The following is a 24,649-nucleotide window of genomic DNA, read 5'->3' as shown; positions in this document are numbered from 1 at the left end:
AATTTATTCCACCCTCCACCTTCCACCGTTTTGTACGGACCTACCTTTTTTCTTTTTCACGTCTTCCACCGTCTGAAACGGTCCCCCGAAATTATTTTTTACCGTTCCCACCGTTTTAAACGTGTCCCCCGAATTTTATTTTCTTTATTACTCCACCGTCCAAAACGGTTTTAATAAAGATTATTTCTTTCCACTTTCTACCGTAATAAACGGTGTCTACCCCTTTCGGCGACCTACACCGACGACTACAAACATGTCCGGCACCCGGTACATGTCTCGCAGCCGGTCCAAGTCGGACCGCAGCCGCAAAGTCCCCTGGGATGCTGACATGCATGAGCAGCTCCTCGTTGGTGTGATCAAGTACTTCAAACCAACTATGGATCAGTACAGGGGCATCACCGAGATCATGGAACAAAGGGGCCATGATTACTCGGCCGATTGTCTGAGGTTGGTCTACCATGCAATACGCATCTTCCCTTGTGTGGCGTTGTCGCGCCCTTTTTCTCCCCTCTTCGGGTCGAGGTCGTGGTGGAGTGAACGACCCGTGACGAACCTTTCACACGCTCTTCACAGATGCCTTTTTTACCTTATCGATATCGATTCCAGGCGCTTGCAGCCAGCTACAGCTGCATTCACTACATACGCAGTCCAGCGTACCTGCATCTGCCCCACCTTATCCGTCGCTATACAGGACGTCCTCTATAAACAGCTTGGCACAGCACAATCCATGGAGCAACATTCTTCTTGCAACCTTCTTACTCCCCAAGCCCTCAGCATCTCATTCAAGAAGCAGCTTCGATTCTTCTGTTGACAATCGAGGTTCTCGTTTCTTGTCTTCATCAACCCAGATCTCACCCTTCACTCACACATACCCAATCCACACCCAACCCACTCACTTCTTCTCTGCGCGTTTCACTTGCGATCGTTCTTCTCACATCGTCCTTTTCCCATCATTCTTTTTCGCCATCGTTCTTGCGAATCTTTTATTGCGACGTCCTTTCACACAACGTCGTTCCCACAACGTCCTATTCCACGACGTCCTTTTCCCCATCGTTCTTTCCACATCGTCCTTATCTACATCGTCCTTTTTTACATCGTCCGTTAGACATCGTCCTTTACGCATCGTCTCTTACGCATCGTCCTTTTTTGGCGATCGTCCTTTGCCCACCACCAACCACATTTATTCTTGTCCTTCAGTCGCTGCCACTACCATCACCATGGTTGGCCAAGGACGAGTTCCCCGATTCCATTGGACTGAGCAGGCCCGCTGCGACCTGCTTTTGGCTGTGTACAAGCACGCCAACCCCAGTCCAACTCAATGGACCAGTATCATTGAAGAGACTCTGCAGAAGGGCTACCCATTCAATGCCAATGCTGCCCAGTAAATACATACTTACTTACCCTCATCCCTCCCAGCCAGCAACGCAGCTCATGTCACTGCCTCCACCAAGTTGATGGCATCTTACTAACTCAGCTATGGCGCTGTTCCCTCGTGGAAACCAGAACCATGCCTTTTTTTTCTTTTCTTATTTCTTCATCATGTATTCTTTATGTATGGTGTTTGCTGACCCACTCTCGCCTCTCACAGACAGCATCTCATGAAACTCCGCAGAAAGGACGACGACGTCTCAGGCCGCGCCATCCGCATGGCTGATGCCAGTCGTACCCGGTACGAGATGGAGCAGCAGGAGCAGGCCTTCCTTGCCTCCGCCGCCGGTGGTGCTGCTCGTCGCGCTGCTGCTTCCGCCGCCGATGGTGCTGCTGCTCTTCCTGCTCCTCGCGCCGCCTCAGGCTCCGGTGCTATTGCTGCTCGTCGCGCCGTGCCCCGCCGCAGCCCCGCTACCGGCATCAACCGGTCCGCCCGAAGCAGTCGCGTCACCAAGCCCACCACCGCCAGTCGCGCTACCAAGTCGAAGCAGGGTCGCACCACCAAGAACACCCGCAAGCAGGTCGACGCGCAGGTCAACGAGGATTCCGATGATTCTGATGATTCCGATGATTCTGAGGACGACAGCGCCTCTGACGACAGCCCCTCTGGTGTCGGCGCTGATGCTGGTGGTGAGGACACTGATGACCACGACTCCGACAGCGAGGCTCCTCCCCCTGCCCCTCCTGCCAAGAGAACCCGCCGCACCACTCAGAAGCGCAGTGTTCCTGCTGCCGACGACGACGAGGACCTCGATGATGGCGATGACGTCCCCGCTCCTCCTCCCCCAAGAAGACTCGCCGCACCGCCAAGAAGAGCGATGCCCCTGCTGCCACCAAGGCCAAGGCTGTGACCAAGAAGGACGCCAAGCCCAAGAAGGACGCCAAGCCTAAGAAGGACGCCAAGCCCAAGAAGGAGGTCAAGACTGAGTCCAAGAAGGATGTCAAGGTCAAGGCTGAGGCTGCTGAGACCAGTGCCCGTGCTTCCCAGTACGACGACCCGTCTTAGTGAGTATTGCCCTTACTTTTGACCCCATATTTATGAGGCTGCCTCATATTCCTATCACCTTGCCGTCGTTTTATGTCTAACCTGCTTGCAGTGAGATGGCCGCACCCCCCGACTGGGTTTCTGCTGACCACCAGAATGGCCGCACCAATGGTTTGGGTCTTCCCGCCGACCACCCCTTCAACAACTACGGCCGCGACCAGACCCTGGCCCCTCCTCCTCGTTACCCCATCCACGGCTACGACCGCAACCAGTCCATGGCTCCTCCTCCCGAGTACTGGGGCATGTCCGGCGCCGGCGTCGCTGGTGGCAACAACAATGCTTTCGCTCTCCCGACCGCCGAGAACTTCCAGAACGTCCAGAACCTTGCCGACTCTACTGCCCGCGGTCACTCTGCCGATGGCGTCAACAACAACGAGCGCCGCTCCCCCACCCAGGCTCCTCCTCCTGAGTACTCGGACCGCCTTGCTCAGCAGCAGGCCCAGTCTCAGCCTGAGGACGAGCAGCAGCCTGAGGACAACGAGAACGCTGAGGACGAGGACGAGCCCCATCCCGAGCCCACCATCCCCGGCCAGGCTTGGTACATGACCTAAGTTTCTGGCTACGTCTCATCATGCACAACTGCTATACTGTTCGACATGGACTACCCCGAATTCATAACGTGTACACTGAGTACCCTCGCTATTCCTAGCACCAAAGGGCAATTGCAATTGCAACCTTTGAAGCTCCGGGGACGATGCTACGGGAAAGGGTATCTTGCGTTTTTCTACTCTGCGCGGTGGAAAGTGGAGGAGGGAGGTGGACTATGGATGGATATGGTCTGAGCATGGATCTTGCGGCATACACGACACTTTCACTTTGCACAACATTTTCACACCAACACACGAAATTTGGTGTGTGTTCATCTTCGGGGACCAAAAGTCGGGGCAATCACTGGGATATGTCCTCGCATGGGTTCATCATTATGGTTCATGGTTTATGGTTTCAGCAACTACTTGCTTGCTACATTTGTTTTCCTTTCTTTACACACAGCACATTTTCGGCAGACGGTGTTGGTTGATCTCCGAACTCACGTTTGGGATTTCCAGCCGCTCTTGCCCTTGTTCCCCCAATAGACGACACAGCACATTTATGGCAGACGGTGTTGATTGATCTCCGAATTCATTACATTTGGGATTTCTAGCCGATCTAGCCTTTGGTCCCCTTCATGTCATCATCTCACAGATCATAGTCATCTAGTGGATTTGGATGATTGAGAGAGGCAAACATCATGGTAGCTAATCTGAACCAATTGATACATAGACATACTGCTGCTTTTCGTAACGTGACCCTTGGCTTAATGCTGTGAAGAAGGCTTTTCCGTAGAATTACGGGTGGGCTCTTGAATTCCCGAACACAGGTCAGTTACATAAACTCGAAATGTCGGTACTGTACCAAGTGTTTTGGTAATGCTACTGAACATTGCGTCACGTCTTCGCCCCAGAATATTAGCACATGGTAAAGGAGGTATTGGCTTTTCAGCGTTGAACTCCTTGCGATCGTGGTAGCAAACATAACAGACACATATGCTCAAAATAGGTTGAAGTTTCATGGCCAAACGATTGCAAAAGGACTCAGTAAGCGACTGGCATAAATCTATCAACATTCGTTGTATGTACCTCTACGTACTCACAACTCATAACCTCCCGTCGTGATTCCAAGCCCCAAGGTCCAAACCCAAATAATGGTATTCATAGCATACGCTCAGATCAAACAGAGATCGAATCATCCTGAAGATAGCCCTTCGTATCCAAGGGTGAGTCCGGGGCACCAGCGCTCCCCGGAAAACCCATGTCCTGCCCAAAAGCCTTGCGGTGGTGATACATTAGGTGAGTGATAATAATGATGTCAAGCGCTAACAATTGCAGCTGAGAGCTCATGTCGTAATCAGTCGCAGCGGTGGCAGCAAAGTGAAGACCCATGGATTGGGCGGACGAGCCTATTCCGGCTGGTTCTCATCACCGCGCGAGTCAAAGGCTCCCGACTCAATGTAGTGATCAATATCCAGCTCATATGCCTCGCGATGCAGCGTGGTTCCGTCAACTCCGAGGGGCGTGAACACGTGGCGGTCTGGCATGTTAATTTGGGGGTCGATGACGGAATTGTCGGGCTCCTGGGGCATGCTGCTGTTCATCTCTGCCGGCCAGGTGGAGACGGGGACAGCCATTGGCAGGCTAATCTGCAGAGTATTGATGATGTCGATGGTGCGGAAGCCGTTCTTGACCTCGATCTTGCCCATGTACTGGTGGAATTCATTGTATAAAAGAACGGGCATGTGCTCGTTATCCTTTCCAGTGGTTCCAGGCTCGACTCCTTCCGGGATAGCGGGCAGTCTCCGAGGAGTGATGGGCAGGGGAGTGGAAGGAGGTGCATGTCTGCCACGGCTGCTGCCACCAGCGACGGTCGAGGCAACGGTCTGGGCAATCTCCGAACCCATTTTCCAGCTCTCGGGATGAGGGCTACCATCCAGAGGGGGGTATGGTGAGCCCATGCCCTTTGCGTCGTCGTTCAAAGCCATACCCTGTGGGAAGTTGTAGAGCTGAGCAGCAGCCATGGCTCTGACATGGTTCTGGTATTGTTCCCGAAGGCTTCGAGACCATCGAGTCCTGTAAAGCGGAAGCGTGTTTGTCAGCGCCAGTAACTCCATATACATACTCAACTCAACCGGTATACGGCGATGATGGTCTTCCTTCATGCGTCGGGTCTGGGCGGGAGCAGGAGTGGGAAGGACACCGAATGGCTTCAGCCACTATTACTCACTGGCACGTGCTTTTGTTTTGGGTGAAACCCCTGCCGAAGAACTCGTGGTAGATCTCATCCCAATTGCGGATATTGAACTCGCCTAGTTGGATTATAACGTCGAGCAGCGCCTGTTCGGCCTCGTTGTTCATTTTCGGGGGAGGAGGAGGGGCCGGGGCGAATGCGACTTCCTTACCCTTTCCCTTGCCTTTGCCCCCCTTCCCTTTGCCCGGCATCTTGAAGTATTGATTGGTTTGGCTGAGTAGGTACAGCAGGAGTGCGTTCGAGAAAGGAGGATGGTTGAGAGATGTGCGAGGGATTGATCAAGGTGACGTAGGTAGCTGAGTGTGATGTTGGCTTCTCAAGACTTGGGACAAGAGACGCGTCTGCAGGCTAATTATAGAGTGTAGGCAGGTGTAGCCTGCCTGGGAGTTTTCTCCTGAGGATAAAGACATGTCGCGTTGGCTGGGGCAGTCTCTGAATGCCTGGTGTAGTCGCGGAAACGTAGGCTGTTCATGCAGGGTTGCTGGGCCCAGGCACTCAACCCGTGCCTTGGAGACCTACGCCTAAGGGCCTTCCAAGTATGATCCATTTCTGATTTATGGTAAATGGCATATGTCTACCAAGCATTCGACACCGTATAGAGATGATAGCCTCAGCACGTTATCAGTGATTATGTACGAAAGTCTCATGATAAGGATTACGAGCGTATGTAGAATCCATATACGGTGCCAGCAAAAGAGCATTACGTCAAATCGTGAGGAGTTTTAAAATCATATCATAAGCTACAATAGCAAGATGCTATGTAATGTCATGTCGACCTGAGTCTTTGACTGAGTATCACAGCAGGCCTTAACCCGATCCAGAACGCCGTGGTATGCTTCGTTACTTTCCATCATCCCGTTTACCCCTTGCGCCCGTCCAAGCGACGACCCTCACTCGGCTTCTTCTCCGGGGCCTTGCCCTTGTCGTCCTGGTCGCCGCCTTTGCGCTTGACGGCACCGCCGCGTAGAGTCTGACCTTGACCAGCAAAATGGGGCCGGGATGCGTTTTCCTTCTCCGCTTCCTTGTCCGCTTCGGTCTTGAGGGGCACAATGTCGTAGCCGAAGAAGAGCTTGTTGGGGCCTATCCGCAGCGGCATGGGGCCGTTCGTTCGTCGCGGCGCCGGCGGCTGGCTCGGGTTGGACGATGTGGTGGAGAGAGGTGTGGAAGTCCCCTTGTTCTTGGCGTTGAGCTTGTGGCCCCCACTAAGGAAATGCGATGACACGGCTTGGGCGCCCGCCGCGGCCTGCGAGGACTCCGGCTTCAGCGCGTCGTAGTTGATGGACTGGGCCATGGTCCCCTGGCTGCGTAGCAGGCCGCCAGCGAGCACGCCGGCGGCGCCCTTAGTGCTTCTCGGGGTGCTCGTGCCGCTGCGGCGCTCCGGCTCGACGTAGCCCAGCGGGGCGGCGAAGTCCACCTCAACATCCGTCTCGATCATGCTGACGCCCATCTTCTCCGATGTCGGCTTGACCTCCAGGACCGCCACGTCGTAGACCTCGTCGTTGTACTCGAAGTTGAAGACGTCTCCCTTGGTCAAGGTAGCGAAGCTGCGGAACGCCTTCTCGAGCACGGCCTTGGGATCGCTAATCTCAAGGAAGTTGACGGACTGGGGTTGCAGCTTGACGAGCTTGGCCGGGGATAGCGACGTCGTCTTGATCTGGATCATGTCGCCCACATCCAGCCCCAGCGTCTGCATCATCCACTGGGGGAGGTATGCGCGTCCCTCTTCGGCCACGAACTCCAGAACACCGGCATGGGTATGCGTCTCCCGGGCGCCGTTCACGAGCTCCATGGTCAGCGGCCACTGCACGTGCAGCTTGGACACCTTGTCGAGAGCAGACACGGGTAGCAGGATCTTGGAGCCGTAGTTCAAGTCGGGGCGCTCGGGGCCGGGCGCCATGATGATGGGGTAGCATCGGAAGTACTCGTCGAAGCGCTGCATCGCCGGTCTTCGTGACATTCCGCGGGCTGCCATGAACATGGATTGAGGGTCATCGGGGTCGAAATCGTTGAAGCCTGGGCGATACTAGAGAAGGAGTAGCGTTTTGTCAGTATTGAGCAAGTACCGCGCATATTAGATGGACAGAGGGGTTGTTGTTTACTCACCATTTTGGCTTTGGTCGCTTGTAGCTTGTAGCGGTGAGTAATTGATATGTACGGCAGAGACAGGTGGGTAAAATCAGAGGGATCGGGAGTGGTATGTCTTCGTGGTGCTAGGCGTTTGTAGGACTGCTCAGTGACTGGCTGTCACTTATTTACTGAGTTGCTCCCACGATCTCCGTTAGGTTGCCAATCAGAAGGCAACTGGGCTGATGACGACAGAAGGCGGTTAGCTTAGTTGTTCCGCGCCGGACTGGGGATTTCACTGAGGACATGAGCTTAACAGCGGGGACCTTGGGAGCTTTAAGGCAGCTTTGGAGGGGGTCGAAGCTTCCAAAGCTGCAGTGCAGGCAATGAGCAGCAGCCAATATCAAAAAGATGCTTGTAGAACCTGAATGACGTAGGTCGGGCTGCTTCTTCAACATGCCTCTTGTAGAATGCTGATATTCCAACGTTCTGCATTCACTCCAATACAGCCACATTATTTGCATCCGTCTCAAATCATTGAGATATCAATCCACATTCAAATTGAAGCTTCAGAATCTCATGTCCTTGCCAAAAGCTGAATCTCCACTAAATAAAGCTACTGCCCCAAGCTCCAGCGCCTAGACTCTTGGAATCCCAGATCGTCAAGGCAATCAATCCACCCGACAAGTGGCGGCAGGAATAGCCCGTCTTGAATATTTCACTTACTCCAGATTACAACAGTGGAAGTAACGAATACTACTGCAGTAATATTCTGTACTTGTTCCTGAAGAGACTTGGCCGGTTTATTTTCGCAGGGGCTTTGCCGATGGTGACGACAATTTCTGTTTTTGTTTTTGTTTCCCGTTAGCCTTTCCACACTTCATCTTCCAACCATGTCCTCGAGATACGGCGCCGCACGGCCGAAGCGAGCCGGCGAGCAGTTCGCGCGCGCCCACCATGCCGACGAAGACGATGCCGAGCCCGGTTCCAAGAAAGTCAAGTTTGACGTGCGCAACCCCTCGGCGCTCGCCGTCGGCGACGAAGAGGAAGACAAGGACGAGTTCCTCGAGGCCGATTCCGAGGTGATCCGGGGCAGCGCCGCGACCAAGCGCGGCGCCGTCAACATCGACGGCTACGACTCCGACTCCGACCGCGAGGAGTTTGGCGCTCGGCCCGAGACCAAGAAGGCCGAGAAGGACCAGGACGAGGACATGGACGACATGTTCGCCGAAGCCGACGAGGACGACACCGAAGACAAGGTCGACGACACCACGACCAAGAAGAGCAAGGAGGTGCGCTTCCTCGACGGCGCCAACATCGAGGGCCAGGACATGCGATCACACGACACGGCGCAAATACGGCTCGACGGCCAGGAGTCGGACGACGACGATGAAGAAGAGATCGCGCTCGCGATACAAGAAGAGGACTTGGACGAGGAGGTCGGCGCCGGAGGCCTAAAGAAACACGCCCCCAAGGTGGAGGCCTTCAACCTCCGGGCCGAAGAGGAAGAGGGACGCTTCGACGAGTCGGGCAACTTCGTGCGCAACGCCGCGGACCGCGATGCGCAGCACGACCGCTGGCTCGAGGGCATCAACAAGAAGGAGATGAAGAAGGCGGCCGAGGCGCACGAGAAACGCGAGGCCGAGCTGCGGCAAAAGCGCAAAGAGGACGGCGAGCTCTTGACGTCCGACCTGCTCAAGTCGCTCATCCTGAAGCTGGAGCTGGGAGAGACCGCGCTCGAAGCTCTGGCGCGGCTGGGTCGCGGCCAGGTGAAATCCAAGAAGGTGCCCAAGTGGAAGCAGAAGAAGATGAAGACGGAGACCATGGACGTGGACGCGGCGGAAGACCCGGAGCAGGTCCGGATCAAGGAGGCGATCGATGCCATTACGGATGCGGCCGACAAGCTGCTGAGCCGAGACCGACCCGATGTCTACGACAGGGAGCGGGAACTTCTGGTTCGAGAATGGAGCCGCGAGACGCAAGAACCCTGGGTGGAGCCGCGACGGAAGGCAGAGGCCGACGAAGATGCGGCGACGAAGATGTGGGAATACCGATGGGTAGATGGCAGAGATGGAGCCCCGAAGCAAGGTCCCTACGACGGCCGCACTATGGAAGCATGGCAGAACGCCGGCTATTTTGGCGAGGGCGTGGAGTTCCGAGTAGTTGGCGACGAGGACTGGGCTGGACCTCCGTCTAGCTGGCAGTAAGCGATTGCTCTATTGTGCATATTTACGACTTCGAACAGAGTATACATGTATGATTAGGTCAATATCCGTCAGTTCGATACGAACGTTTCCCCGCACCGAACCCGAGGGGATCAATCACTCTTGCTTTAAGGCGATGAGGACGAAGAGGACTACTTCGGACCACAGACCAGGGCCGAGGACGAAAAAAACGAGTCTGATATCGATGATGAAGATTTGGAGCGTGAGTTCGAACTGGCTAGTATGGAAATGGACATGGAAGCAGAAGCTGCCACGCAAATGGAGGCCGCAACACCAAGGGTACGTTCACAGAGATACCAATGAATGAAAAAACGACCAACAAATACCAGATTCCAACATTGGGTGATACTTGAATGCCTGCGCTCTTCCTGTACACAAATCTATCTTCATGTCGCTCCCTCGGCCCCCTCCGAATCCTCGCCATTGTTTCAATTTGGAATACAAGATGCTGGAAATGGTTAGTAAATCGACACGATATACCGATGATCGTCATTGTGGCAGAGCGAAGATTGGGTTACGACAAGGCTACCCCTGCGACATGTGTATGCCCAGTTCCCTTGTTGAGGAAGTAGGTCAGACAACGAAGTTGGTTGTTGCGGTTTTCATATAAAAACAGGGATATGTCTATGTGCCTCTAACAATCGCATTGATGATGCACTGTCAAAAATGGTCAAACTGCCCGTCAAGCAACGAAGGACCACTTCTCTTTGTCTCCCAGCCTGGGAAACAAATGCTTAGTCGAGTCCTCAATCCTATTGTTGTGCATAGCCTATCATGGCTATATAGTTCGGCTCGCCCTTCGCTAATTGTGCCTATTCTCATCAGAACCATCGCATCCAACTGCAGTACATACACATACACACACACAACATTACTTCTTCAACCCGAATCCGACATCATGAGCTCCAACACTCTCACTCTCACCGCCGCCCAGCGGGATCATATCAAAGCTGCCTGGGACAACATGTCCAGGCTTGTGATGGACATGATCCTCGGAAATGCAGTGGACCATTGGGAACACTACAATCGCCACGATGAAGTCTACAATGGTGAAGACTCTGATGATGAAGTCTCTATTGAAGCCGGTTCGTCCAACCCTGTTCTAGATGGTGAAGCTAGTAGAGGCAAGCTCACAACCCGCGATGCCAACTATCACGGCACGTGGGAGCTCCAGGAGATCAGCCCCGACGATACCCATGCGACTATTGCCTTCGCTCTCTCCTGGCAGATGTGTCCGGATAACAAGGAGGACCTGCAAAACAGGATTCTTGGGGGAATTGTCACCCAAGATGTCCCAGCGTCTCTTGTCAAGTTCACATGGAGCTCGTGCGACCGACCTCTCACTACAGCCCAGCAGGAGCATATTCAAACTGTCTGGGACAGTGGAAGTATGAAAGAGCGCATGCACATCTACCTCCGGGCATTTGCACTCGCCCACTGGAATGTGTCCCACGGAGCCGATGAAATCCATGAATGGGGGGATCAGGACCTGAACTTCGCCACGCGCGAGTTCATTTCCCTCGGAGCTGATTACCAAGCTTGGTGGGAGCTCTTAGCGACTGGCCCCGACGACACCCATGCTACTATTGCCATCACCCACTCTTGGGAGATGGACGAGGAGAGGAAAGCTTTGCTGGAGCGGGCGATTCCGAAAGAGCTTTCCAACAAAGATGTCTCAGAGTCTCTCATCAAGGTCATCTATATCAAGTGCGGCTCACCTCGGGAGATTGAGAATATCTAGGGCCTTAGATTCACCCACGATGAGTCAGGAAAGGTTGGTAGTAAATAGAGGAAGGGAAAATTAGTCACGTGGTTGGATTAGCTAAGTAATCACAGAAACTTTAGGAACTTATTGCTTCACTCTGTCAAATAGTACATAATCCCAAAAAGAAACCAAGTTGTGCAGCCCTAGGGGTAGCAAGACAAACTAGGGTGGGTAACTAACTGTGATCGACATAAGCTCAGTACAGCCTGACTATTGATATGCTATTGCTCACCGACTGTATGGAGTTAGAGGCGTAGGGGCAATGGAAGTATTCCAAGGGGGTCTACCCGCACCATTGACGTGGGCCATAACAAGTAATACCCCTATCCAACAATAACGCAGCTTTGGTCTTTTCTTATCTTTGTCCTACTGCCATTTCAACCACGCAGTGGATGTGAAAGACTCCAAAAAGCCGAAGGCGCCCCGCCACCACGTATAACAGACAATGACATTATGTGAAAGAGGCAGAAAGACACTCGAAAGACTTGGAAGAATAATTTTATTGTCTTTAGTTATCAGTTGCAGTAAAGTACGATATAAGAAATCCATACCTTACCCTACTTATGTTCACAACGTAACAGACCACTATATATCTTCCCTCGTTTTCTTGTTTTATATTTAGTTTCAAGTCCTCCCAACAACAACTACGAAACGACTTCCAACCCTTCCGCAGAATACTAGTCCTCATCATGAGCCAATCCGATAAAAATCTCCTCGAGGTCGCCGAACGTCCTACCATGACCCCGGCCCAACAAGACTGGATCCGAGCATGCCAGGACGACATCTGGGTCGATCTGATGCTGCGACTCACCAAAAGCGCCCCGGTTGACTTGAGCAAGCCCATCGAGGGCAAGGAGGCGAGCCCCGAAGCCACTTATTATCGGAAAAGGCTCGTAATCAGCGACTACGGGTTCTTTGTCCGGGACACCGAGGTCCGGGCCACGCTTGACATCCAGGAGCTGCTTCCCACCTCTCGGGCGATCGTCGTCGTCATCGCCACGTCTTGGGAGCTGGGCGAGGAGCAGATTCGCCGGCTGGAGTGCAGGGCCGCGGTGCTGCGCTGCGAGAAAGAGTTGGAGGCGCCCATCATCATTACCTATGAGCGGTGTGAGCCACTTATGGAACAGAAGCTGAAATTGCTGCGCGCAAAGTCCATCTAGGTAAGTCGTAAGATGCAGCAGTGGATCTTGGTCGCCCAGCCATAGCTATTCCCGAAAGAAAATGTGGTAGCCTCCAGGTCCATCTACCTACGCTTTCTTTTCTTCGACGACTATGGCTTCCTTGTAAGTTACTCATCTAGCAGGCACGATAGGCATAGCGAGGAATGCATCAGACCATATAAATTTGTTGTAAAAATCAGCTGTCAGGATTCACCTTGATGTTAAAATTTGAAGAGATTGTACTATCCCAGAAAGATGCTACCTCGGCCACAGTGCCCCTGTTGCCCTTTGTTCTCAAGACTTTTCGAAACAAATATGAAGATACGTAACAGTGTTCTCGCTCTCAAGGCTCGGAATGTCTCTATATAAGCCCGCAACTATGCCACCTACACTTGCAGTCAAAGTCGAACCTCATCGGAACTGTCACGGACATCACTATTTCCAAAACCCACAACCTCAGTCACGCTATTCTATCAAATAATCATTCTTTCACCATGAGCTCCGAAATTCCCGCCCTGAGCGCCGCCCAATGGGAGCAGATCCAGACGTTCTGGCTGCGATCGGGCGAGACCAACCTGTGGTGCCTCATACAATCGCACCTCATGAACTCGGCCATGTTGCTGGGAGGCGAGGCCTTGTCCAGCTACTTCCCTCGGTGGTGGGAAGACAAAGAGTTCGTCAAGCGCATCGAGATCACTCGCAACGCCGTCACCCTCGTCGTGATTCCGGGATCGCGGTTTCGGCACACGTTTGCGCTCCTGGGTGTGCGCCCCACCGATACCCGCGCCACCGTTGCCATAGCTACGTCATGGGATTTCACCAGCGAGCAGAGGACCGCATTGGAGAACAAGGTGGCTGAGGTGCTGGACGATGAAGAGATTAGCTCTCGTATCAAGTTCGCTTATGGTTCCTGCCATCCTCCTGGTCAGTAGACGTGGATAGTCGATCTCTTGTACTTCAGAACTTGGTTGGTAACGGCAGAATGAAGAGGACATAGGCGACTAGGCGGTGCAGAATATATAGGTATATGGCCTCGAGGCCTATGTAGGTAAGTTGTAGTAGTCTAGTAGTACTACTCAATCACTTTGAAACACAGAATGTATAGTAATTACGTGAAAGCACGTGTGTTCCTTAAACAGTGTCTGTGGCTGGTGCTTTGAGACCCCACGCCGAACTCAAGATACATTAGGCAATAACTGCCACTCTATGGGACAACTTCGCTTCCTTGGACTCCGTTACATTCGAGTCTAAGCCCAACGAGGGCTCTAGGAGTCTGGACATCGTTGGGTGCCGGGGTAGTACAAACTGATATTTCACCCAAAGACCAGACCCAGAAAAACCGTTATGTGGAGTTTCTGGGACTCTCTGCCTGTGCAGCTTTTGTTCTGCTACGCGGCAGCAACAAAAAAAAGAAGTAACGAAGGGCGCATCTTAGATACACTCAGTACTCATATAAACCACATTAGTTGTGCGGCCTAACAGCTGTTCCGACTCAACATTAATGCTTAGGTTTTCAAAGAGAGTGTTCAATTTCAGAGTGGTATCATAGAGGCCATATCTCCCTTTGTTCCCAAAGCTCCGTAAGAAACAAAACCATTGTTGAATTGAATCAGGATATATATAGGTGCTATACATAAATGCGCTGCGTTCCTCTCGTCATTTACTAATCAACCATCTTGACAAGCCCATCATAGCCATCTCCATTCTCAAACGCAAACCCAGTTCAGCACTACTTATTCGAAGAGAAAGTCTCATATCATTCCACCATGAGTTCCGATCTCTCCATCCTAAACGCCGCCCAAAAGGCGGAGTTCCTAGAGCTCTGGGAGCGCGAGGATTACAGCACTCGAGAAACCATAGCCACGTGGCCCATGGTAGCGATCACCAAGGACGGAGGCCCGCAAGAGGATGAGCTCTTCAAAAGGCAAGTTATAAACGCTGACGAGTTCGCGATCACGGGCACAAAGTACCGGGTCACCTGGTCGCTCAGGGACCTGGTCGCCACCGACACCTACTTCACGATTGTCGTCGGTACCTCTTGGGAGCTCGCCAGCGACGCCAAGGCCGTGCTGGGGAGAGAGATCGCCAAGCAGCTGAAGGCCGACATGATCCCGCGTGTCAAGATCTCTTACTGCTTGTGCAGTCCTCCCCGCCGCTAGATGGCGATAGCTGATTAACAGCGTGCCGGGGAACTCTTGCCACGATACTGTGGTGATGCAAGAGTCTCATCACGGCTAAGAAGGGAAATATAAAACGAGGTGAGTAGTACAAAAGTTGGAGACAAATATGAAATATACAGAAATTATGTGGCATATAAACATTGCATCTCGTGATTGTTACTCTTCAGGTCTGTGCAACTACCTGGCTCGGATATAGATCGTAATATCAAACTCCTGAAACATTGCTGTACTTTACCCATAGTAGATGTTTGAATCCCTGGACAGTTATTCGCAAGTTCTTGCACTCCAGCCCAACATAATGCTACAGACCAAACCCTTGTAAAAAGGATATCTAAGTACATAAGAAAGTTATACGACCGCGGTAATTCGTACATGTGACACGGTATATATGTGCAACAACTCCCTATCAGAAACAAGTATCACACCGGATGTTGTCAGGGATCCCAAAAGCACTAGATCATGGATTCAGGGCTTCTCCAATGTGACGACAAAACATTACATACCCCCTTACAAATGACAAAATGGGAAGTTGAATACATGAAGCTCACCTACAGTCAGCCGATTTGAATCGCCCCATTTGAATTCCTTCCATCATCTCCCCTCGTGAGGCATTCCATAGAATCCCCCAGCATGATCGACATTCGCAGGGGTATTACTGGAAAGCTCTTGTGGAGGAATTGCCTTATACTGGGCTTCCCACCCCTGATTTGGTGGCGGAGATGAAGCCGGCCAATGCGACCCAGGCTGGTATTGGCCGTACGTGCTGGTGTTGATTTGAGCTGGTGGCCCGGCCGCCGGCGCCACTGCCGCGGCTTTCTTCATTCTTTGTCTCATGATCCACCAAACCAAGAGACCCACGAGTGCGCACCCGACGATTGGGCCTGCGACGGCGCCTGCGATCCACGCCTGCGAAGGTGCGGGAGTGGGAGTTGCGGTGTCTGTCTTTCCGTCCGTTCCGGTACTCGTCGGGGTTGGGATCGAAGTGCCACCGGGAGGCGTCGCCGACGTGGCGGAAGTACCAGGGCTACTCGCTTCATATGGGCACATGGACAATGAGTAAGTGTCTGTGTGGGAAGTCGGCGGTGTGGTCTTACATGTAGTTGAGCTAGGCACATCCAGCCTTCTGTATACCGTACCGGCCTCCCAATTGGCACCACATCCGTACACCACGTGGGCCCCGGATCCAAGGGTTTGGGATCCAATGGGTGAGGTATCGTACACCATCATGGTGTATGCGCTGTATGGGGAAGGACTAGTCCTTTGGTGAGCCTATTTTTCATATGCATGAATGTTAGGAACATGTTGAAAAGTTACAAGACACTCACCAGGTCGATGTGGAGCTAAACTCATTTACGAGGACTGTCGATTTTCCCTCTGCCCAGAAAGTGGAGAATCGGGAATCTGTACGATAATAACCTCCCCAGTATGATTTCGTCGTGTAGGTAAGACCAGAGCCCATCATGATAGGTTGAGCTTTTGTTCTCAACAGGTCAGTCAATAGGTCCAGTATAACAGTCCACGGTATGCAGTGAGATCCACATAATGAAGAGCGAAACATTCACCTACTGAAGCCTTTTACGTAGAATCCTAGAAATTCTGCCGATGCGGCTGCCGCAGAGAGTTCAGAGACACCCATATTGGTCGTCATCTTGGCTCCAAAGATATAGGCTCATCCGACTGGCAAGTCCAGAAAGGGAGTAGAATAAGACAGGGCTAAGTGCAATAAGTGACGAATGAAAGTAAGAAGGAGATATGCCAGTTTATATTGGTATGAACGAAAAAGGAGGTCTAAACCATTATACCTGCGCAAGATAGAAGGGTGAAGAGGGGAAGGAGAGATGGTTCTGCTGAAAATCCTGGAACTAGGAAAGTGCGGACAACAACAAGCCACATACGGGCGCTTAGTGTGCTTCCTTGCTTTTTGGCCTCTTTTCCGGTGGCTCATCACAGCTGATGATGATCACCCCAGTATTACTATCATAGCTACACGTCCAAATATTAGATGGTCAGCGTGGCGGTAGCCAGGTTCGTCAAGTTTATCTGCATGCATCGGTGATTGAGGTACGTAGGGATCAGTGGCATTAGCGTGGCATGGAAAGGATGACGCGAAAATAGAGCAGGGGCGAGATACACGACCGGTTCGATCATGTTCCCCCTCGGGCTCTCGGGGGCGTGTTGTGGCTTGTCGCAACCTGGAAAGTGGGATCAAGTCCGGAAAATTGCTGGCGTAGTTTAGAGCCAAGAACAATGATCCCTGGATAACTAATCTTCCAGCTCTTGTGGCTGCATAGTAAGCGCAGAAGTCAGGGAGGTTTGATCCTACAGCCGCGTCTCATGAACGATACACTTGCGAGTAGTTGAATGATACGCCCACGGTGTCAAGGTGGCTTGATAGTTCACCACCACCTTACTCGAGCCTGTCCTTCGATTGGTCTCCATAATGCCAATAATATTGATCCTTCGGAGAAAATGGTCAAAAGACTGAAGGGTTCCCTACCCTCGAATCTTCTAGATCTTCCTTTACATTGTTAGCCTGTTCTCGAACGGACTTGGTGAGCTTGAGGTCCTCAGACTGGACATATAGCAGTCTCGGGATCCCATGATATCTGTGTACACTCTTTCTATCGGGCATGAAAACTGAACTTATTACAGGACTCTTGCGGCGTTTTTGTTACATTACCCCATGACCAGTACTCTGACACCCTCACCCACCAATCAAAGCCGTTCTCCACGCCGACTCAACACATCTCGATACCTCCCTGACACGGTTCAATGTTGAGTTTGATGCATCTCGTAGACTTGACCATGATGTCCCGTGTTGCTCCCCGGGTTACTCGAAAGCTCTTGTGGGTAACCAACAGTGCCGCCCGACGCCATCGAATTTGTCTTGTTCTGAGCGTCCCAGCCCTGATATTGCGCGTTTTGCCCATGCGAGGGCGACGGTGACGCCGCCGGCCAGGGTGCCAGTGGCTGGTTTTGGTGGTAAGGGCCACCGGTCCACCCTGCCGATCCTGCCGCCGTCGCCGCCGAGGCTTTCTTCATCCTGTGCCGGGTGATCCACCAGACCAGAAGGCCGACCAGGGCGCATCCTACTACCGGTCCTATCACGGCACCGGCGATCCATGCTTGCGAGGACGCGGGGGCGGGCGCGGGGAGTTCGGTGCTCCCGGTCTCCGTGCCCGTGGGGAGGGGGATCGCGGTTCCGCTGGGAGGCGTCGCTGGTGTGGTGGCAGGACTAGTGCCAGGGGTAGTTGCGGTTGACGCTCTACCAGTAGCTAGACACGCCGATCTTAGCCCAAGTGAGTACAGAGGACGAGTTGGGTACTATCTTACAAATGGTTGATCCTACCGCCACCCGCCTGTAGACCGTGTTGGCCTTCCAGTTCCGACCGCACTGGAAGACTGTCCAGATCGGGGTTACATGCGGTGATATGGAGATGACCTGCATGGACACTGCGCTTAAATCAGGGCCGCTGTTTCTTCTAGTGAGCTCTCACTTCCTGTCGCGTACATTAGGGATGTGTCAGTCCGCGAAAACTTACCAGCTCGTCGTTTGGTCATTTATATCAGTCAGGAATGGCCCAGTCCCGTTGGTGTAGAAAGTAAGCGTGCCGCCGCTAGTATACTCCCCACCCAGTCTTTGAAGGTAGGTAGACCCCCATGCCGTTTGGGTTATGCTAGTTACGGTGAAGGTGTGCGTGCTACCCAGCATGATTGCCTCAGCTATGGTTACAGGCAGGTCATCAGTACAAGAGCTATCGTCGTGGGTAAAGGAGCGAAACTCGAAACGAAGAGCTAAGAATTGGATGATCATGGATAAACTAGACGTTTGACCTACTCGAGCCTGCTATGTAAAACCCTTGGAAGTTCGGCGATGCACCTAGCGAATTTAGGTCGGAGGCCGCCATATTGGTCGTCATCTTGGCTGTGTAGACGGAATCGTTTCTGTGAATAGAAACGTCCAGTAACAGAGTAAGTCGAGTTTTGAGCAGGGTGGAGATAATGAACAGTGCAAGACAGGCAATATAATACATCAGTTTATTACCATATAAAGCGAAGTGAGGGATTAGGGGAAATAATTGAGAACATGCAAACTACAAGCAAGCGCCATGTGGTGAAAGGAGAGGAAGAAAAGACTGGTTTCCTTTGGTGAGTCCCGGAAGCAGAAAGATGGAGAGGCTGGAAATTCTGCCCGGGTGCTTGGCCCTAGGCATATCCGTTGATCAGGCTGTGTGTCTAAACCCCTGACATATAACGTGCATAGGTTTATTTTTATTCCTTGTGCGACTCTCAACGCCTGGAGCTGGGAATCATGAGTGTGTGGCACTGTCGTATCTACATGCAATCACGGATGGGCGGCATGGTTGACTAGGGGCGGGAGCTGTGAAGCTCATCTGACATGCATGTACAAGTGCGATACAGGGATCATAGTATCTACGCAGGGCCGAAAGGATTATACGAAAGTTGAATAAAGCCCGACAGAATGCCGGTCCTATCAACTCCATCGTGGGGGCGTACCGTGAGGTGTCGCATCCTGGAGAATTCAATCACCTATCTTCTAAACGACCGCTCCTAACGAAGGGCCAATGCTGATAGAATTTTGGATATTTGACTTTGCACCTCCTATGTAGGCACGTTGAGCGTGCATTTGATTCTACAGCCAGCCTCGTTTCGCCTTATCCCAGTGGCTGCGAGCGAGTAAGAAAAAGACGGCACAGTCGTGGCGCAACAGAGGCTTGATAAGCACACCACCATGACACCATGGCTTAGTGTGTGGTACGCGCTTGATTAGGCGCCTTTGACGCCGATCATCTCCATCAATGTAACACAGAATGTTCAGCCTGCTGCAAGGCTCTGCCTTCATGAATCATCCAGACCTGTTGACCCCCAACGCCCCAGCAGAGCCTGCCTACGTTATTTCCACACACGTGTTTTGTCGTCAATACTGCCTGTGTTCAAAGTACACCACGGGCTCCTTATCTATTTGGGCAAGCGATCGTTCGTATACCGGGCACTTCGCACAGCTGGAGTGATAATATGACTTGGCTATCATATTTGGATTACTTGGACCGTTGTTTTGGGGCCCTGTGGGCGCTGATGGGCACTCCAGATTCTGGTAGAATCAACCCCTTCATTGGCCCCCTTAGTCTCGCAGGTGCAGTGGTTCCGAACTGTCCGGATCCAGTTTGACATTCACGACCAACCACACTTAAAATGGAATCTCCCAGAATAATACAGCTCACTCTATTCCAAAACCTGTTATTAATTTCGCAGTGCATTCTCCACATGAAGCAAAGATTTGGTTGACTTGTGTTGAGGGTAGTCAGTCCTATGCACTCGAGAAATAATCTGTCTACGGGCTGCACCATGTGTCGACTGGCACCAGCACGAGAATCACACAAAGTGATGGTAGTAATGCAACAAAGAAAGTCAACTGGGTTGTGTTTACCTAACAGGGCTCATGTTTCTCTTTGCCTCTAACCTTAGAGCCAACATCTAATGGCATTGACGAAGCGCCTTTGTTAGAGATATTCTCCAAATGGCATTGTATATAAGTGACAAAAAGGTTCATCTATGCCACCAGATTCCAGGATGCAACCCAGGCTATGTGAACACCACCCGTCTTCATACTCGACCCATCTCACACACCATCGACTATCGACGACTTCTTCTGTCAGAATATCCAACATGACCCAGGCCCGCCCCAAGACGAACCGTCTGCCGTCCCGAGACCAGCTGGAGCAGATTTGGGCCCGCTGGTCGGAAGGCGGCGCCCTGTGGTCTACGGTCGTGTCCCACCTGATGGACTCGGCCTATAAGGCCTGTTCGGGCGGCTTCATATTCGCCGACAAGATCGACTTCAACGGCACCGACGGGTTCACAGTCCGGGACACCGACATGCGGGCCACCGTGCAGCTCACCGTGGACACCCTCGGCACGGCCGCCACCGTCGAGGTAGCTACGTCGTGGCCGCTCACGCCGCGGCAGAAGCTCGCCCTCGAGACCGACAAGGCCCGGGTCCTCGCCAAGGACCTGAAAGGCCAGGACTTGAACGATTTTGTTCACATGAAGTACAGCACGTGCGAGCCATCTGCTGGGAAGAAGCCAGAGGACGAAGACGTGGAGGCACGGGATCCCCTTGATGACTTGGAGACAGACACTCTGCCAACTCAACGTACTCTATGGACCAGGGAGGATTTAGTACGGTCGGTGCGTCGTTCTCAACGCTCTGCAACGCTCTACTCACCAAGCACGTTGAATGATTGGACACAATCGCCCTTTTCCAACTTCCACGGCCCTGCTGATCTGGACTCTCCGTATAGTATGTAAATCCAGGGGTAGGGTTGTTTTCCAGCCATCCCTTGGAGGGGATAGCTACGAGAAGATCATAAATGTCCTGATTCTGCGACAGAAGCATGGTGGAACAACATGGCACGAGCCTAGGTATGTAACGCAGTAATATACAGAAATTAAAACCTGAACATATCGTATCAAAGTATGCCGACTGGAGCTTTCGCAGACCCGTACCTGTTGGATGTTGAGAAAACGAGGAGCACACGAAGCCACGGTTTTCAGTCTACTTCGAGTGCAATATACCGAGGATCGGCATAGTAATTAGGAGTATAGTCGCAATTACGTCTCTCCACTATAGTGGGTCGTCGCTGCTGATCAAGTTGCCGGCTCCGAGGCCAAAGGAAAATGTTCGAGCACTGTCTCGGGCCGACTCACTTTGAACAAGCACTTACCGTAGTTGCCGAAACATAGAACGGCACCTTGATACAGCTGTATGACACGATTTCAATCGATAAACGAGGCTGACAAGCGCACATGAATTATGCGCGAAGCCAATGGCCGTCGTTGAAACAGTCTCCTGGAGTTGGGGTTACTTGCCAAGCTGACATCAGGACCCCGGAATGGTTCGTTTCCGCTTGGTTCTGTCTGGGCTAAGCGGCGCGTAGCTACCTAGCTCCATAGAAAACGTCGGGATCGACTGCTATGTGGAGCTCCTTTGTGGGGTGGCGGAACGAACCCGCCAGCCCGCTAGGCGACTTTGAAGTTTGGACGCTACGGAACCAAACAATAGGGATGGGGATGAAAATTAGAGATATTTCCCCTTAACCCCAGGTCAAGAGCTTGCTTGCATGATCGATCCGGATCTATAAATTCTGGAAAGATTCCTGCGTGACGGGCTAGGGTCACCCCATATCTGCCACTTTCTCCAATCGCGTCATTGATAGTACCCGACCTACCCGTCAGTGAGCCCTGTAAACTCTCCAACGACCACGATAAACTGACCAGCCCTTAGTAATACACTACCACCACCCAGCATCTAAACCATAATATCACTACCATCACCATCATGCCTGCCGTAGCCTTCGCCGCCTACCCCAAGGGCGCCAACATGAACCTGGACTACTACAAGACCAAGCACGTCCCCTGGGTCTTCGGCCTGTGGCAGCCCTACGCCAAGGCCTACCGGCTGCTGGTCACGCCGGCCGGCGACGAAGCCTGCCCCTACGAGGTCGTCATCGAGGTCGACCTCGACCACCGCGACGACCTCGACAAGGCCAACGCCCAGCTCACTCCCGAGCAGGCCCAGGCCATGAACGACGACCTGGTCAACTACAGCCAGAAGCCGCCCGTCTTTTGGGTTATGGACGTGGAGAAGAGCGGTTCAAACTCATCGGCTTAATGTAGGCAAGAGCGCGAGGAAGGACGGAAGGAAGGAAGGGGTGAGCTTTGGGGCTTTTGGGACTGACGTAGGGTCGGATGAAGGAAATGACTCTGCCTGTGAATGGGGGCATTTGGTCACCAGATGATGATAACGCAGGGCAAGATCAGCCAGTTAGTAACGAATATTACCATTTTGTTTCATACCCCATCGACGAGTCCTCATCTTCTGAGAACATACCGGACCAGGCCCATCACGTCTTTGAGATGCCTCAGCGCCCGCCCCCAAGGTCGAACTACGGCGATCTCTGGCAGAATCGATTCGCCGCGGTCGCGCGTGGTTTCATGCCCGTCGAGCTGGTGCTGGTCGCACCACGCCTTCCATTCCGCGCCCCACAGCGGCCCGTCTAGCGCGACCTTGAGGGGCAATGTCTTCTGGTCCAGGTCTGTTGCCACCAGGCGTTCCCGACGATGAATCTCGTCATCATCATTATGCGATGAGGATGCGAAACTGCGCAGCCGCCAATTCATTTCCCTGCTCAATTCCGGACATGTTATGATAATACTAGCGTCGTCATTGGCATCTGCCAGAAGAGGAGGCTCCACGAACTCGCACACGAAGGAAACACAGTTGAGATCGATCCAGTTCAGCTTACTACGAGGGACCGGTGTCTGTTGGCTCACTGTTCTATGCGGTGTCGCCCTCCACTCCCCGAGGCCGGAACGCAAAACCAGGCGCTGCAGGCGCGGGTTCCGCTGGCGGAGGTACCCGGCCAAGTGGCGCGCCGCGGCGACGGTGAGGTGCGGATGGGCGTGCAAGTACCCGCGGCGCAGCCGGAACCACAGCTCGATCCGTCGCAGGCACGGGAACCGGGCGATGACGTCCAGCGCTCGGTAAGGCCAGCCGCCGCCGTCTTCATCCCAGGCAAGGTCGAGACTGAGCTCCTCGAGACGCGGAAGACCGCCGCCGGTCTCATCGTCGGGTAGCAGAAGTTGCAAGGCCCGCTCGGTCATGCCTCTGTCCGGGTCCCTCCAGGAGCACCAGTTCTTCGTATGCATGGTCAAGCTCCGCAAGGTCGAGCCATGCCGGACAATGGCGCCAAGCCACCTGGTCACCTCGTTGCGCATCTGCTCGTCATTCAAGCGGGGTAGGGCCAGGACCTCCAGCGGCGAGACGATGTCGTCGAGGCGCGCAATGGCATCCTCCTCATACGTGGCCTGGTTCCAGTCGTGCTCGAGCCGAAACTCGCGTAGCCCGACGAGCTTGGAGAAGAGGACGGGCGGAAAATGACAATCTAGGGAGTAGTGCAGCCGCTCCAGGCGGGTCCAGTCAAACGTCTCGGCCCAGTACGTCTCCTCGGGGCCGGCATCGATAGGGTACCCGCGGGACCCCCAGCCGCCCAGCACCCGGTTCCCGGTCAGGCGCATCCCCACGGAGGGCCACATGTACTCGCCGAGGCCGAGCTCCTCCCACGCCGCCGCCGGCCGCTCCCCGCCCGCGAAGCCGAGCCCGGCGTAGGAAGCCATGGGTGCGAGCGGGTAGGTCTCGCACATGTGGTGGCACCAGCCGGTGCGCAGCTGGGGGATGCGGCGGAGGTTGGGACACGAAAGGAGCACGTCCTTGAGCACAGACATGGTCTCCGCGCATTCCTCGCCCTGCTCGACCGAGATGCTCAGGCAGAGGCTGTAGAGATTCCGATTTCCGACGAGGCAGGCGAGTGCCCGACGGAACTGCGCGCTGCCGCGCTCGGGCGTGTGGCACCAATGGAAGAACGACGTGTGCAGACGCAGCTGGGGAGGCAGCTTGTCAAGGAGGGCCTTGGGAACACCCTCCGTCGTCCCTTGCCGCGACACGTTCCAATGCAGGTCGCGTAGCCCCGTCATGCGCGGAGTCATCTCGACCAGGCGCGAGAGGGTCTTCCTGTAGTCTTCGTTGGGTACCTCGAACCATGTGCGTTCTACTCGGAGTTCGCGAACGGCCTGCAGTAGGTTGTGGTGTTGGATGAGGTCGAGACGGACGCCCAGATGCTGGTCTCGTACAAGGTCAACGCATACGAGGTGATGCTGAACATAGCGCGCCTGCTCGTGTAGAAAATGGCACACCTCTGCAACAGTTAGGACATCTTCGGGGCGGTTATGTTGAAGGAACCTAAGTATATGTTGCACAATGTGGTTTGGCATTCTTGCCAGGGGACATGCGTCTTGGACACGTGGGGGAGGCTGCTGTATGGAGATGTATCGGGTTGAGGATGGTTGATTTTGGCCGGAGCCGTCCAATTTGTCGCCTTCTGGGCATGCATGATGTGACTCGCCTAGCAGTGCCATTCTGG

The 24,649-nt window shown here is 53.3% G+C and overlaps 14 protein-coding genes across 14 annotated transcripts; 8 read left to right on the top strand and 6 right to left on the bottom strand.

Moving 5' to 3' along the window:
* Positions 1-253: 253 nt before the first annotated feature.
* PG985_008509 (uncharacterized protein) lies at positions 254-811 on the top strand (the record flags this gene model as incomplete). Its single annotated transcript, XM_066828277.1, has 2 exons — positions 254-447; positions 574-811. The coding sequence occupies 2 exons, from the start codon at positions 254-256 to the stop codon at positions 809-811; spliced, it is 432 nt and encodes a 143-aa protein (XP_066683189.1).
* A 406-nt stretch (positions 812-1,217) lies between these two features.
* PG985_008508 (uncharacterized protein) lies at positions 1,218-3,024 on the top strand (the record flags this gene model as incomplete). The annotated part of the gene is made up of 4 exons (XM_066828276.1): positions 1,218-1,381; positions 1,589-2,150; positions 2,219-2,433; positions 2,526-3,024. 4 exons carry the CDS (start codon positions 1,218-1,220, stop codon positions 3,022-3,024), a joined length of 1,440 nt encoding a protein of 479 aa, XP_066683188.1.
* Positions 3,025-4,409: 1,385 nt separating this feature from the next.
* On the bottom strand, positions 4,410-5,445 carry PG985_008507 (uncharacterized protein; the record flags this gene model as incomplete). Its single annotated transcript, XM_066828275.1, has 2 exons — positions 4,410-5,076; positions 5,231-5,445. The coding sequence occupies 2 exons, from the start codon at positions 5,443-5,445 to the stop codon at positions 4,410-4,412; spliced, it is 882 nt and encodes a 293-aa protein (XP_066683187.1).
* Positions 5,446-6,113: 668 nt separating this feature from the next.
* PG985_008506 (ubiquitin fusion degradation protein) lies at positions 6,114-7,360 on the bottom strand (the record flags this gene model as incomplete). The annotated part of the gene is made up of 2 exons (XM_066828274.1): positions 6,114-7,277; positions 7,358-7,360. 2 exons carry the CDS (start codon positions 7,358-7,360, stop codon positions 6,114-6,116), a joined length of 1,167 nt encoding a protein of 388 aa, XP_066683186.1.
* An 851-nt stretch (positions 7,361-8,211) lies between these two features.
* On the top strand, positions 8,212-9,525 carry PG985_008505 (lin1 family protein; the record flags this gene model as incomplete). The annotated part of the gene is made up of 1 exon (XM_066828273.1): positions 8,212-9,525. The coding sequence occupies one exon, from the start codon at positions 8,212-8,214 to the stop codon at positions 9,523-9,525; it is 1,314 nt and encodes a 437-aa protein (XP_066683185.1).
* A 916-nt stretch (positions 9,526-10,441) lies between these two features.
* Positions 10,442-11,284, top strand: PG985_008504 (uncharacterized protein; the record flags this gene model as incomplete). Its single annotated transcript, XM_066828272.1, has 1 exon — positions 10,442-11,284. One exon carries the CDS (start codon positions 10,442-10,444, stop codon positions 11,282-11,284), a length of 843 nt encoding a protein of 280 aa, XP_066683184.1.
* A 713-nt stretch (positions 11,285-11,997) lies between these two features.
* Positions 11,998-12,468, top strand: PG985_008503 (uncharacterized protein; the record flags this gene model as incomplete). Its single annotated transcript, XM_066828271.1, has 1 exon — positions 11,998-12,468. The coding sequence occupies one exon, from the start codon at positions 11,998-12,000 to the stop codon at positions 12,466-12,468; it is 471 nt and encodes a 156-aa protein (XP_066683183.1).
* A 494-nt stretch (positions 12,469-12,962) lies between these two features.
* On the top strand, positions 12,963-13,400 carry PG985_008502 (uncharacterized protein; the record flags this gene model as incomplete). Its single annotated transcript, XM_066828270.1, has 1 exon — positions 12,963-13,400. One exon carries the CDS (start codon positions 12,963-12,965, stop codon positions 13,398-13,400), a length of 438 nt encoding a protein of 145 aa, XP_066683182.1.
* Positions 13,401-14,234: 834 nt separating this feature from the next.
* Positions 14,235-14,627, top strand: PG985_008501 (uncharacterized protein; the record flags this gene model as incomplete). The annotated part of the gene is made up of 1 exon (XM_066828269.1): positions 14,235-14,627. The coding sequence occupies one exon, from the start codon at positions 14,235-14,237 to the stop codon at positions 14,625-14,627; it is 393 nt and encodes a 130-aa protein (XP_066683181.1).
* Positions 14,628-15,239: 612 nt separating this feature from the next.
* On the bottom strand, positions 15,240-15,875 carry PG985_008500 (uncharacterized protein; the record flags this gene model as incomplete). The annotated part of the gene is made up of 1 exon (XM_066828268.1): positions 15,240-15,875. One exon carries the CDS (start codon positions 15,873-15,875, stop codon positions 15,240-15,242), a length of 636 nt encoding a protein of 211 aa, XP_066683180.1.
* Positions 15,876-17,417: 1,542 nt separating this feature from the next.
* Positions 17,418-18,096, bottom strand: PG985_008499 (uncharacterized protein; the record flags this gene model as incomplete). Its single annotated transcript, XM_066828267.1, has 2 exons — positions 17,418-17,923; positions 17,982-18,096. 2 exons carry the CDS (start codon positions 18,094-18,096, stop codon positions 17,418-17,420), a joined length of 621 nt encoding a protein of 206 aa, XP_066683179.1.
* A 2,207-nt stretch (positions 18,097-20,303) lies between these two features.
* PG985_008498 (uncharacterized protein) lies at positions 20,304-21,066 on the bottom strand (the record flags this gene model as incomplete). The annotated part of the gene is made up of 2 exons (XM_066828266.1): positions 20,304-20,828; positions 20,896-21,066. The coding sequence occupies 2 exons, from the start codon at positions 21,064-21,066 to the stop codon at positions 20,304-20,306; spliced, it is 696 nt and encodes a 231-aa protein (XP_066683178.1).
* A 942-nt stretch (positions 21,067-22,008) lies between these two features.
* PG985_008497 (uncharacterized protein) lies at positions 22,009-22,341 on the top strand (the record flags this gene model as incomplete). Its single annotated transcript, XM_066828265.1, has 1 exon — positions 22,009-22,341. The coding sequence occupies one exon, from the start codon at positions 22,009-22,011 to the stop codon at positions 22,339-22,341; it is 333 nt and encodes a 110-aa protein (XP_066683177.1).
* Positions 22,342-22,541: 200 nt separating this feature from the next.
* PG985_008496 (uncharacterized protein) lies at positions 22,542-24,500 on the bottom strand (the record flags this gene model as incomplete). The annotated part of the gene is made up of 1 exon (XM_066828264.1): positions 22,542-24,500. The coding sequence occupies one exon, from the start codon at positions 24,498-24,500 to the stop codon at positions 22,542-22,544; it is 1,959 nt and encodes a 652-aa protein (XP_066683176.1).
* Between the last annotated feature and the right edge of the window lie 149 nt (positions 24,501-24,649).

This window comes from Apiospora marii (genome assembly GCF_038362585.1).
Source record: "Apiospora marii strain CBS 49790 chromosome Unknown utg000005l_segment0_segment0, whole genome shotgun sequence".
NCBI lineage: Eukaryota > Fungi > Ascomycota > Sordariomycetes > Amphisphaeriales > Apiosporaceae > Apiospora > Apiospora marii.
This window is presented reverse-complemented; position numbering and strand designations above follow the sequence as displayed.